The sequence below is a fragment of the Scyliorhinus torazame genome, chromosome 14 (assembly GCF_047496885.1).
Source record: "Scyliorhinus torazame isolate Kashiwa2021f chromosome 14, sScyTor2.1, whole genome shotgun sequence".
NCBI classification, from domain to species: domain Eukaryota; kingdom Metazoa; phylum Chordata; class Chondrichthyes; order Carcharhiniformes; family Scyliorhinidae; genus Scyliorhinus; species Scyliorhinus torazame.
The window spans coordinates 210,751,671-210,765,921 of NC_092720.1; the positions used below are offsets into that span (position 1 = coordinate 210,751,671).

The 14,251-nt window shown below is 48.1% G+C and overlaps 1 protein-coding gene across 2 annotated transcripts in view; it reads right to left on the reverse strand.

Annotated features, from left to right (window-relative positions):
* LOC140390454 (nuclear factor 7, brain-like) overlaps positions 1–13,654 on the reverse strand; it is a 34,358-nt gene extending 20,704 nt beyond the window's left edge. Inside the window, exons 1-5 of one of the 2 annotated variants that reach the window (XM_072475604.1) lie at positions 13,041–13,654; positions 12,856–12,951; positions 12,529–12,762; positions 11,486–11,508; positions 10,549–10,664 (exon numbers count right to left, since the gene is read on the reverse strand). In XM_072475604.1, the coding sequence (XP_072331705.1) occupies positions 10,549–10,664; positions 11,486–11,508; positions 12,529–12,762; positions 12,856–12,951; positions 13,041–13,451 (880 nt within the window). In that variant the 5' untranslated portion in view covers positions 13,452–13,654. The remainder of the gene's footprint in view (positions 1–10,548; positions 10,665–11,485; positions 11,509–12,528; positions 12,763–12,855; positions 12,952–13,040) is intronic. The other variant, XM_072475603.1, reaches the window with a different exon arrangement.
* Positions 13,655–14,251: the final 597 nt, after the last annotated feature.

Genomic DNA, 14,251 nt, shown 5'->3' on the forward strand with positions numbered 1-14,251 from the left:
GAGTGATGGCGCGAGGACCGAGAGCAGGAGAAATTCATAGAGCCATAGTGGTGAGATTCCTCCGTTTTAAGGACAGAGAGATGGTCCTTAGATGGGCAAAGAAAACTCGGAGCAGTAGGTGGGAGAACGCGGTGATCCGCGTATACCAAGACTGGAGTGCGGAGGTCGCGAGAAGGAGGGCGAGCTTTAATCGGGCCAAGGCGGTGCTTCACAAAAAGAAGATAAAATTTGGAATGCTGCAACCGGCAAGACTGTGGGTCACATATCAAGGGAGGCACCACTACTTTGAGATGGCGGATGAGGCGTGGACTTTTATTGTGGAAGAAAAATTAGAATAAGCGGGTTATTAAAAAAAGAACGTTTGAAACAAAGTGGTGGGGTGAGTATGGGGGGCGAAGAGGGGGGAAAAAGGGGGGGAAAGATGAGTTTTATGTTATTAATCCTGCGATGCGGTAACTTTTCTCTCTTCCACAGGTGGTGGTGGAGGGAGGAAGGGAGGTGGAGGAGATGGGGGGCGGGGCCAAAAGGGAAGCGCGGGCTTTGTTCCCGCGCTATGATAATCACGGCGGGAATAGGGAAGCAGGAAGGAGGGGACGTCGTACGGTGCGAGCCGAGGTCACGGGGGGAAGCCGAGGTCGGCCAGAGTTTGCTGACTTCTGGGAGCAACATGGGGGGTGTAACTATGCTAGTGGAGGGTCTAGCGGGGGGGGGTGGGAGGGGGGAGTTTCTGGGTTGCTGCTGCTGGGGAGAGGGGGGAGCCGGTAGGGGGTGGGGTGGGCGGGGGGGCGCCGCCTGGGGGGGGGGGGGCACAGCTGCGTGGGAACCGGGTGAGGAGCTGGAAAAAGGGGATGGCTAATCGACAAGGGGGGGGGGGGGGGTAAAAAGCCCCCCAACCCGGTTGATCACGTGGAATGTGAGAGGGCTGAACGGGCCGATAAAGAGGGCACGGGTACTCGCACACCTTAAGAAACTTAAGGCAGACGTGGTTATGTTACAGGAGACGCACTTGAAACTGATTGACCAGGTCAGACTCCGCAAAGGATGGGTGGGGCAGGTGTTTCATTCGGGGCTAGATGCGAAAAACAGGGGGGTGGCTATACTAGTGGGGAAGCGGGTAATGTTTGAGGCAAAGACCATAGTGGCGGATAGCGGGGGCAGATACGTGATGGTGAGTGGCAAATTACAGGGGGAGGCGGTGGTCTTGGTAAACGTATATGTCCCGAACTGGGATGATGCCAATTTTATGAGGACCTAGAGGTGGGAAAGTTGGTAATGGGGGGAGATTTTAATACGGTGCTGGAACCAGGGCTGGACAGGTCGAGGTCCAGGACTGGAAGGAGGCCGGCTGCAGCCAAGGTGCTTAAAGATTTTATGGAGCAGATGGGAGGAGTAGACCCGTGGAGATTTAGCAGACCTAGGAGTAAGGAGTTTTCGTTTTTCTCCTATGTCCACAAAGTTTATTCGCGAATAGACTTTTTTGTTTTGGGAAGGGCGTTGATCCCGAAGGTGAGGGGGACGGAGTATACGGCTATAGCCATTTCGGATCACGCTCCACATTGGGTGGACTTGGAGATAGGGGAGGAAACAGAACGGCGTCCACCCTGGAGAATGGACATGGGACTAATGGCGGATGAGGGGGTGTGTCTAAGGGTGAGGGGGTGCATTGAAAAATACTTGGAACTCTATGATAACGGGGCGGTCCAGGTGGGAGTGGTCTGGGAGGCGCTGAAGGTTGTGGTTAGAGGGGAGCTGATATCAATAAGGGCACATAAAGGAAAGCAGGAGAGTAGGGAACGGGAGCGGTTGCTGCAAGAACTTCTGAGGGTGGACAGGCAATATGCGGAGGCACCGGAGGAGGGACTGTACAGGGAAAGGCAAAGGTTACACGTAGAATTTGATTTGCTGACAACGGGTACTGCAGAGGCACAGTGGAGGAAGGCACAGGGTGTACAGTACGAATATGGGGAGAAGGCGAGCAGGTTGCTGGTCCATCAATTAAGGAAAAGGGGAGCAGCGAGGGAAATAGGGGGAGTGAGGGATGAGGAAGGAGAGATGGAGTGGGGAGCGGAGAGAGTGAATGGAGTGTTCAAGGCATTCTATAAAAGATTATACGAAGCTCAGCCCCCGGATGGGAAGGAGAGAATGATGTGCTTTCTGGACCGGCTGGAATTTCCTAAGGTGGAGGAGCAGGAGAGGGTGGGACTGGGAGCACAGATTGTAATGGAGGAAGTAGTGAAAGGAACTAGGAGTATGCAGGCGGGGAAAGCTCCGGGACCGGATGGATTTCCAGTTGAATTTTATAGGAAATATGTGGACATGTTTGCCCCGCTACTGATGAGAACCTTTAATGAGGCGAAGGAAAGGGGACAATTGCCCCCGACTATGTCAGAGGCAACGATATTGCTTCTCCTAAAGAAGGAAAAAGACCCGCTGCAATGCGGGTCCTATAGACCTATTTCCCTCCTAAATGTAGACGCTAAGATTCTGGCCAAGGTAATGGCAATGAGGATAGAGGATTGTGTCCCGGGGGTGGTCCATGAGGACCAAACTGGGTTTGTGAAGGGGAGACAGCTGAATACGAATATACGGAGGCTGCTAGGGGTAATGATGATGCCCCCACCAGAGGGGGAAGCAGAGATAGTGGTGGCGATGGATGCCGAGAAAGCATTTGATAGAGTGGAGTGGGATTATTTGTGGGAGGTGTTGAGGAGATTTGGCTTTGGAGATGAGTATATTAGATGGGTACAGCTGCTACAGGGCCCCTTGGCGAGCGTGGTCACGAATGGACGGGGGTCTGCGTATTTTCGGCTCCATAGAGGGACGAGGCAGGGATGTCCTCTGCCCCCATTATTGTTTGCACTGGCGATTGAGCCCCTGGCAATAGCATTGAGGGGTTCCAGGAAGTGGAGGGGAGTACTCAGGGGAGGAGAAGAACACCGGGTATCTCTGTATGCGGACGATTTGTTGGTGTATGTGGCGGACCCGGCGGAGGGGATGCCAGAGATAATGCGGATACTTGGGGAGTTTGGAGAATTTTCAGGATATAAGCTGAACATGGGGAAAAGTGAGTTGTTTGTGGTGCATCCAGGGGAGCAGAGCAGAGAAATAGAGGACTTACCGCTGAGGAAGGTAACAAGGGACTTTCACTACTTGGGGATCCAGATAGCCAAGAATTGGGGTACATTGCATAGGTTAAATTTAACGTGGTTGGTGGAACAGATGGAGGAGGACTTCAAGAGATGGGACATGGTATCCCTGTCACTGGCAGGGAGGGTGCAGGCGGTTAAAATGGTGGTCCTCCCGAGATTCCTCTTTGTGTTTCAGTGCCTCCCGGTGGTGATCACGAAGGCTTTTTTCAAAAGGATTGAGAAGAGTATCATGAGTTTTGTGTGGGCCGGGAAGACCCCGAGAGTGAGGAGGGGATTTTTACAGCGTAGTAGGGATAGGGGGGGATGGCACTACCGAGCCTAAGTGATTACTACTGGGCCGCCAACATCTCAATGGTATGTAAGTGGATGGGAGAAGAGGAGGGAGCGGCGTGGAAGAGATTGGAGAAGGCGTCCTCAGGGGGACTTGCCTACAAGCTATGGTGACGGCGCCGTTGCCGTTCTCACCGAAGAAATACACCACAAGCCCGGTGGTGGTGGCTACTCTGAAAATTTGGGGGCAATGGAGACAGCATAGGGGAAAGACGGGAGCCTCGGTGTGGTCCCCGATAAGAAATAACCATAGGTTTGCTCCGGGGAGAATGGATGGGGGATTTGGAACATGGCAAAGAGCAGGAGTAACACAATTGAGAGATCTGTTTGTAGATGGGACGTTTGCAAGTCTGGGAGCGCTGACCGAAAAATATGGGTTGCCCCAAGGGAATGCATTCCGGTATATGCAACTGAGGGCTTTTGCGAGGCAACAGGTTAGGGAATTCCCGCAGCTCCCGACGCAGGAGGTGCAGGACAGAGTGATCTCAAAGACATGGGTGGGGGACGGTAAGGTGTCAGACATATATAGGGAAATGAGAGACGAGGGGGAGATTATGGTAGATGAGCTGAAAGGGAAATCGGAAGAAGAGCTGGGGGAGGAGATTGAGGAGGGGCTGTGGGCTGATGCCCTAAGTAGGGTAAACTCATCGTCCTCGTGTGCCAGGCTGAGCCTGATACAATTTAAGGTGTTACACAGGGCGCATATGACTGGAACACGGCTCAGCAAATTTTTTGGAGTAGAGGATAGGTGTGCGAGATGCTCGAGAAGCCCAGCAAATCACACCCACATGTTCTGGTCATGTCCGGCACTACAGGGGTTTTGGGTGAGGGTGACAAAGGTGCTTTCGAAGGTAGTGGGGGTCCAGGTCGAACCAAGCTGGGGGTTGGCTATATTTGGGGTTGCAGAAGAGCCGGGAGTGCAGGAGGCGAGAGAGGCTGATGTTTTGGCCTTTGCGTCCCTAGTAGCCCGGCGCAGGATACTGTTGATGTGGAAGGAAGCTAAGCCCCCGGGTGTGGAGACCTGGATAAATGACATGGCAGGGTTTATAAAGCTGGAACGGATTAAGTTCGTCCTAAGGGGATCGGCTCAAGGGTTCACCAGGCGGTGGCAACCGTTCGTCGAATCCCTCACAGAAAGATAGAGGGAATGGAAAAGAAGACAGCAGCAGCAGCCCAGCCAGGGGGGGGGGGGGGGGGGGGGGGGCAGGAACCAGAAGGACTCTCAGGGATGTTAATATATAAGTATAATATGTATAGGTTGTTGTTATAGATAATTGTATATTGGACTGTTAAAACATATTTTTGGAGAGTATTTATCTGGGACAAGGCAGTTGCCATTTAGTTTTGTTTTTGTTTATATATTATTTATTTCTTGTTTATAAAACTGGCCATTGTTATTTATATTGTTATATTACTGTGTAAAGGATACACAATGTACTGTTATGGTTGGCCAAAAATTTTCAATAAAATATATTTTTTTTAAAAAGCAGTGAAATGTCACCAATTTCTAAATCCTCTCTGTCCCCTTCCACTTGTAGATGAAGGCGAGAAAGCCTTTCCTCATGGATTCTAAAATCTTATCAGTCAGAATCAAACTCTCACTCACTGATCCAGTCTCACAGAGTCAAACACAAATGACCTGATGAACTGTCACTTCCTCTCAAGAAGCTGGCAGTTTGTGTCAACTCAACCAAATTTAGTGTATTTTCTCGTGTCATCTAAGATTTCTGTGATAGGGGACAGTAAAGCGGGGGGAGGGGGGTCTGTGGGCTTCATGTCACACAATCTGGCACAAAATGATTTGCTGATCCTCAGTATGTCAGACTGCGATGATGTCACTGAACCAACTTCTTTCTTCAGGCTGTTGATCACAGATCTCTCGATCTCTCTCTCTGTCTCTCTCTCTCTCACTGTCTCTCTCTCTCCCTCTCTCTATCTCTCTCTCTCTCTCTCTGTCTCTCTCTCTGTCCCTGTATCCCTCTCTCTCTGTAACCTGTGGAAGATGAAACGTGAGCGGAGTCTGGAATGAATGATAATCTTGGAGCCTCTGCAGCGAAGAGTGAGTCATGAAGAACAAAGAACAAACAACAGTACAGCAAAGGAACAGGCCCTTCTGCCCTCCAAGCCTGCGCCGACCATGCTGCCCGTCTAAACTAAAATCTTCCACACTTCCGGGGTCCGTATCCCTCTGTTCCCATCCTATTCATGCATTTGTCATGATGCCCCTTAAACATCACTATCGGCCCTGCTTCCACCACTCCTCCGGTAGCGAGTTCCAGGCACCCACTACCCTCTGTGTAAAAAACTTACCTCGTACATCTCCTCTAAACATTGCCCCTTGCACCTTAAACCTATGCCCCCTAGGAAACCTGGGAAAAAGTCTCTGACTATCCACTCTGTCTATGCCCCTCATAATATTGTTGACCTCTATCAATTTGCCTCTCAACCTCCGATGTTCCAGTGAGAACAAACCAAGTTTACTCAACCTCTCCTCATAGCTAATGCCCTCCATACCAGGCAACATCCTGGTAAATCTCTTCTGCACCCTCTTTTTTTTTTTTTGGCAATTTACTCTTTATTTTGTACAGTGCACACCTTCATTCGAAACAAAAATAATGGATTGATATATTTAAATGATTTACAGTAAATTATGACTGAGGCACAGTGATTGTCACCAAGCTAATGAGGAAGTTCATGATGCTCAAGTTTATAGTGAGAGCCACAGGATGGACATCGCTGGGGATTTCCAGAATGCAGCCAGAACCAAACAATCGCAGTGTTATCTTCTTCACAAATGCAGCCAACAAGCCTCTTGTCAGCGATTGAAGGAACAACATGAGGATCTTCCTTGGTACCTGCATACTCCTTCGGTTTGAAGATACTGGAGGGATCCTTCCCTTTCTTCATAGCTTGCAATACTTTCCTCTCGAGACCAGTCGATTGTTCTTCATCTGTCGGAATACCTGTGGAGGCCAAGGACCTGCTGGCTATGATCCTGCTGGCGGCGGGCACCCTTGGGGCCGCCACCGCGGGACAACACGTTCCACGTGACACCGCCGCCATCTCAGCGTCCTCTCTTCTGCAACCTCTCTAAAGCCTCCACATCCTTCTGGTAGTCTGGCGACCAGAATTGAACACGATATTCCAAGTGTGGCCTAACTCAGGTCACCTTATACTCAATGCCCGGCCAATGAACGCAAGCATGCCGTATGCCTTCTTGACTACCTTCTCCACTTATGTTGTCCCTTTCAGTGACCTGTGGACCTGTACACCTAGATCTCTCTGACTTTCAATACTCTTCAGGGTTCTACCATTCACTGTATATTCCCTATTGCATTAGACCTTCCAAAATGCATTACCTCACATTTGTCCAGATTAAACTCCATCTGCCATCTCTCCGCCCAAGTCTCCAAACAATCTAAATCCTGCTGTATCCTCAGACAGTCCTCTTCGCTATCCGCAATTCCACCAATCTTTGTGTTGTCTGCAAACTTACTAATCAATGACCCCGATCATCAGCAGCAGGAGCAGATTCTATTTGCTTTTCTCGAGTCAGGACATTTCCTTTTGTCTCTCTCACCCTCTGAACACCTCTAAGGATAAACAACATCTCGATTTTCCACTTGACTGCTTCCCCAGGCACCAGGACCTCAAAGAGGAGTTCCAAAGGCATCCACCTTTTTGTAATCCCGTTTGAGTTCCTTGATGTCCTCTGGGGTCACCAATTTCACGTTGCCCGTCGCCCCCTCTCCCCCGCCCCCCCCCCGCACCACCCCCTCCCCACCCCTACAACTCGGTTGTCTGCAAATACAGATGTTCAAGATGTCTGTCAGGGGCACGCGGGAGACAGGTGGGAATGTGGTGTGGTGAACATGGGAATGATCAGGCCCGATTTTCCACAGATTCAACAAAGTCTGCGCTGTCCAGTGAAGACAAGGTGACCCTGGTTTCCCCTGATAACAAAGCTGGAGGGAGGGTGGGGATTGCTCCCTTACCATCCACCTTCAAGGTCATTCTGACCTGCCATTTGCTGGTCCAAATCGAATCTTGCCTCACAGGCAATGACCCAGATTCTTCAGGCTAAAACTCATCCCTTACTATTGACACCCTCCACATAAAGTATTTGGAGTGATTTACATTTCAGAATCCTCCAGATTTACTCAGTAAACGGAGCCGTTAGGAGACCAAAATCACTCTCAGTACTTACTACCCAACTCCCACTAATGTCACCAAACACTCTGCAGTTATGTAGCAGCTGCAGGTATCCAGTGTTCCCACACTGAACACAAGAAGAAGCCTCATTGTCTCCACAAACTGGAGACATTTGATTCAGATGGGGAGTCAATACACTCTTGATCCTCCACTGGATGGTGATGCCCCAACCAGAGGAACAGTCTGTAGAATGGTTGAATCACTAGTCTGAAAGTGACCTCCGGAAACTCCATCAGAAATTATGTTCGGAGTTCATTCTCTCTGAGTCCTGCCCAATATTTATAACATCACAACAACGTCATCAAAACAGAAATCTCCCTGATTGGTCAATACTGTTTCTGGAATCTTGCTGTTCAGAAATTGGTTTTCTAATTTCCTACATTACAACAGTGACTGTTCCTCAACAATATTCCACTGGTTATGATGCGTTTGGGGTCACACTGCCGGAATGAGGGCAGTTTTTCAGTTCAATATCTATTTTTCCCTATTGTGTAATGATTTCTCTGTGACCAGGAGGTGGGATTTTTCTTACTGCTGCTCGCCGCTCTTTTCCCTCTCTCACCCCCGCTGTATATACATGTCACCCCACTCCCCTCACCGGAGTCAGAGGAGGATTTCCTGTCTCTTGTCCCCTCCTCAGGAACCACAGAACATCTTCCCACACTGCAAACCCGTGGGAAAGTGGACAGTGATATTGTTCTGAAGATCAGCCCTCAGAATGGACTGGGCCTCTGAGCAAATTCACAGAGTGAGCAGTGGCTTCACTGGTTCACCACCTGCTCCATCAATGGAGTCACTCAAAAAATCAACCTCACTCAGTCCAAACTCCCTATTCTAGATTTAAAACTATACCGACTTTGATCTGGACCCTGTGGCTGTGTTAAACTTGTGGATTTTTACATTCTCCCTTCTGTTTTGAACCTTGAACATTTCAATAATATCACCACACTCCCTCCCTTATCCAGTGCAGACTCGCAGTTTCGGCAGCCCCTCCTCTTGATGAAGGTAACCTACTCCAATCCTACTCCTCTCCGAGGTCCCCTCCTGCTTCAAGAAGACCACCATCATCCCGGTACCAAAAAAGAACCAGGCAACGTGCCTCAATGACTACCGTCTGGTGGCCCTGACGTCAGTCGCAATGAAGTGCTTCGAGACGTTGATCATGAAGCGCATCGCCTCCATACTCCCAGAACGCCTTGATCCACTGCAATTCGCATACCGTTGCAATCGGTCCACATCAGACACCACTTCCGTGGCCCTACACCCATCCCTAGAGCATCTCGAAAACAAGGACTCCTACATTCGACTCCTATTTATTGACTACAGCTCCGCCTTCAACACCATAATCCCAGCCAAGCTCATATCAAAGCTCCAAAACCTAGGACTTGGCTCCTCCCTCTGCAACTGGATCCTTGATTTTCTGACCAACAGACCACAATCAGTAAGAATGAACAACAACACCTCCTCCACAACAGTCCTCAATACCAGGGCCCTGCAAGGCTGCGTACTTAGCCCCCTACTCTACTCCCTGTACACACATGACTGCGTCGCAAAAATTGGTTCCAACTCCATCTACAAGTTTGCTGACGATACGACCATAGTGGGACGGATGTCGAATAACGACGAGTCAGAATACAGGAGGGAGATAGAGAACCTAGTGGAGTGGTGTAGCAACAGCAATCTCTCCCTCAATGCCAGCAAAACTGAAGAGCTGGTCATTGACTTCAGGAAGCAAAGTACTGTACACACCCGTGTCAGCATCCACGGTGCCGAGGTGGAGATGGTTCGCAGTTTCAAATTCCTAGGGGTGCACATCTCCAAAAATCTGTCCTGGTCCACCAACATCAACGCTACCACCAAGAAAGCACAACAGCGCCTATACTTCCTCAGGAAACTAAGGAAATTCGGCATGTCCACATTGAGTCTTACCAACTTTTACAAATGCACCATGGAAAGCATCCTATCGGGCTGCATCTCAGCCTGGTATGGCAACTGCTCGGCCCAGGACTGCAAGAAACTTCAGAGAGTTGTGAACACTGCCCAATCCATCACACGAACCTGCCTCCCATCCATTGACTCCACCTACACCTCCCGCTGCCTGGGGAAAGCGGGCAGCATAATCAAAGATCCCTCCCACCCGGCTTACTCACTCTTCGAACTTCTTCCATCGGGCAGGAGACACAGAAGTCTGAGAACACGCATGAACAGACACAAAAACAGCTTCTTCCCCACTGTCACCAGAATCCTAAATGACCCTCTTATGGACTGACCTCATTAATACTACACCCTGTATGCTTCATCCGATGCCAGTGCTTATGTAGTTACATTGTGTACCTTGTGTTGCCCTATTATGTATTTTCTTTTATTCCCTTTTCTTGCCATGTACTTAATGATCTGTTGAGCTGCTCGCAGAAAAATACTTTTCACTGTATCTCGGTACACTTGAGAATAAACAAATCCAATCCAATCCAATCCAGGAGTTCAATTCCACCAACCAGATTATCTGCCGTTTAACACTTGCTCTCTAATGTCTGAATGTCTTCCCGATAAACAATGATAAAAAATGTTCCCAGAATGACAGACGGGACCAGTCCAGTCTCCTCGACAAATTGGGTTTCCCATCCTGAGATTGGTGCTCTATTCCTCTGGTTAGACAGATCCCTTCACTGCTTTGACACACGGTGCTGATGGCTTCAGACACTCACCCAGAGGAGCCCACAGAGAGTCAAATATGAGAATGGAGAGGCTCCCGAGGATTAACAACCGGCAAAGAGAATATTTAATCTGGGACCTTGGAGACCCTTTAGTCCCGTCACAACTGGATTTAAAATCAGGAAAATGAATAGAAGAGTTTTACCGGGGTTAATGGAGTTTATCATTTCTCTCCACGCTGTGTACTGTAAAGGGCCTTTGAACTTTCCGATAGACAGGGCGGCAGCAGATACTGAGAGTGAGTGAGTCTCATCACTAATCCTGTATGTTAAAAAAATGCAATAAATTTGTCTGTTAGAAGATTTTAGAACATATGTAAATGGTCACATTTTCAGCATTTTTGGTGATAGAGAAAATGTAGAAAGTGAAATATTAATCACGTTTCTATAACTGAGAAAGGGATAACTTGGAAACTCAAAGGCAGAGAATGGAAACCCCCCTGTTCTGAAAAAGGTTCACAGTCTGATAACAGATTAGTTACCGGGATATCACAAATCACAGGAGAAGAGAAACATTTAGCCTGTCCACTTGCTGTTTTACAAACAAAGTTTGTAGAACAAAGACAATGACTGAAAACACCTGGAACTTATAAAAAATAAATTTAGAGTATCCAATTCATTTTTTCCAATCAAGTGGCAGTTTAACATGGCCAATCCACCTGCCTGGCACATCTTTGGGTTGTGGGGACGAAACCCACACAAACCCACACAAACACGGGGAGAATGTGCAAACTCCACATGAACAATGACCCAGAGCCGGGATCGAACCTGGAAGGTCACAGACACTAACAGCCAACATCAGGCAAGTGATCAGCTCCAGCCTGGGAACCAGGTTGTATTATTTACCTGACATCTTGTCATTTATACAATATTGTAGAACAGTTATAGAAAATCTAATACTGTTTAATCACGGTCATAACGTTTGTTATTGTAAAATACTCGCCAGTGAAGAATACGCCGAGTTTTCATGGCCCGATGGACGACCATTTAAAGTTGTGACAACAACCAAGAGATAAATCCATAACAACAATTGACTGAATTATTTTATAAAACTGCAGAGTTTCAGTAAAGAACATGTCCTACCTTCTCTTCCGAAAAGCTTCCTCCTGAAAGAAACGAATGAGGAACAGTGAGGATGTCAGTAACAGATTTCAGGAGGAGTTAGACAGGCTGGTGAAATGAGCAGACTCAGAGCAGATGAGATTTCACACGGAGGTGTGAAGTGATGGATTTTGGAAGGAAGATTGTGGAGAGTCAAATAAACTGGAACTGAGCATCAGCCCCGCTCACAGACACAGTGACTCTCACACACCGTACCAGACACACCCACACACTCACAACATGCTGGAACTGAGCATCAGCCCCGCTCACAGACACTGTGACTCTCACACACCGTAGCAGGCACACACACACACTCACAACATGCTGGAACTGAGCATCAGCCCCGCTCACAGACACAGTGACTCTCACACACCGTACCAGACACACCCACACACTCACAACACGCTGGAACTGAGCATCAGTCCCGCTCACTGACACAGTGACTCTCACACACCGTACCAGACACACCCACACACTCACAACATGGAACTGGAACTGAGCATCAGCCCCGCTCACAGACACAGTGACTCTCACACACCGTACCAGACACACCCACACACTCACAACATGGAACTGGAACTGAGCATCAGCCCCGCTCACAGACACTGTGACTCTCACACACCGTACCAGACACACCCACACACTCACAACATGCTGGAACTGAGCATCAGCCCCGCTCCCAGACACAGTGACTCTCACACACCGTACCAGACACACCCACACACTCACAACATGGAACTGGAACTGGATTACAATGGGAGTTCCAGGAGAAAATTAAACTTGAGAAACACGGAAATAATCACAAAGCGAGTGTATAAATCAGGGCAACACATTTTAGTCCCTGGGTTCTGCAGACAGTTTGGGAGCCGTTCGTTGAGAGACAACAGCAGAACAGTTCAGGAAGGGAAACAATTTCAGTTTAATTCTGTATTTTTTCAGTAAATTCTACAATTATTTCACAATTATCATCAGTTATTTTGTGGCTGTGAAGTTTCACTGAACTGGGCCACAATATATTCCCTCACCTTCAGAAATATCAGCTCGTCTTTTTGCTCCATCTGTTTCTGCAACTTGGAGAGTTTCTCCTCAATAGAATTTAAATTCTCCTGAATCTCTCGAAGGTTTTTCTCCATTGTTTCTAGAATCCTCTCCTCTTCTTCCCTGAGATCTCTGAGTAAACGCTGCTCTTGCTCAGTGAGAATCTGGTGCATTTTACTGAACTCGGATGTGATGTGGGTCTGCAGACTGCTCGACTGTTCCTATCAAATGAAATGTGAAACATAATTAATGTCCCGCGATAAAGGGAACAAAACTAACCGAGATCCCAGAAAATCAGCACAGGGAGACCTTACCCTAACTTCAGAAATCTTCCCTTTCTGTTTCTGTTCCGTTTCTAGAACCGCCGATTTCTTCTCTGTGAGAGAATCTAAGGAAGATTTCAGCTGATCCTGGGATTGGGTAGAGAAAATCGCAGAATGAAAATGTTACAGCTGGAAATGGGAGAAAATATCAGTTTATAAAATAATATCTCTTTTACCTTGTAGATTTCAACAGCTTCATCGATGGGCAGAAAGTTGTGAGATTTGTGTTCCCGCGAATCTCTACAAATCAGACAGATCAATTTCTTGTCAGTTTCACAAAACAGCTTCAGTTCTTCCTGATGTTTCTCACAGTGAAGTTTACTTTCCTTCTCTTTCCGATTCAGATTTAATTTTCGAGTTTTCTCGGTCAGATTCGCCAAGGCCCGATTTATCCTGAGGTTTCTTTCCGGAAACTCCTCTCTACATTCCGGGCAGGAATTTATCTCCTTCTTTTCCCAACACTGGGAGATACAGGAGCGGCAGAAGTTGTGTCCACAATCCAGTATTACCGGATCAGTGAAGAAATCAAGACAAATGGGACAAATTGCCTCCTCGGCCAAACTCTGAACCTGCTGTCTGAGAGCCATGTTCGCACTCAGCACTTCCTGATTCAAACTGCTTTCAGTTTCAATGTTATTGCGCTGCTGACTCGACTGAACAACTTCACCCAGTGAGAATTTTAATTGTATTGACTAAAATATACTGGTCTGTATCCTGTCGACTGTTTTTTAACGTTATGTCAGGGTGAGGATTAGGTTTAGGGCTCGGGTAAGTGTGAGGAGGGTGAGGGTTAGATGGTAATCTTATCGAAGTTGGAAGATCTTGGTAATCTTACAGATCTTGTAGAAGTGAAAGGAGGAAGAAGAACAAAAGGGAAGGTCTGTAATAGGGTGGAGAACAGGACAGATTAAAGGATTCATAGTGAAATAAAAAATAAAAGATTGACTAGAGGGGATGGAAAAGACATATTAGCAGCCTCACAAATATAAAGTAAATCAATAAAGAAATAAACCAAAGTGGGTAGTGGGGGAGGGGTCGGTTTGGGAGCGAGTAGAGGCGGCATCCTGTAAGAGTACGAGTTTGGAGGCTTTATTAAAGGCGCCCCTGCCGTTCTCGCCGGCTGGGTACTCCACAAGCCCAGTGGTGGTGGCAGCCCTGGGGGTGTGGGGACATTGGAGAAAGCACATGAGATTGGAGTGTCAGTGTGGTCACCGATCTGTGACAATCACCGTTTTGTTCTGGGGGGGTTGGATGGGGGCTTTAGGAGGTGGCAGCGGGCAGGGATTGAGAGGTTTGGGGATCTCTTCATTCAGGAGGGTTTCCCGAGCCAGGAGGCATTAGAGGAGGAGTTTGAGTTACCGGATGGGAACGGGTTTCGGTACCTACA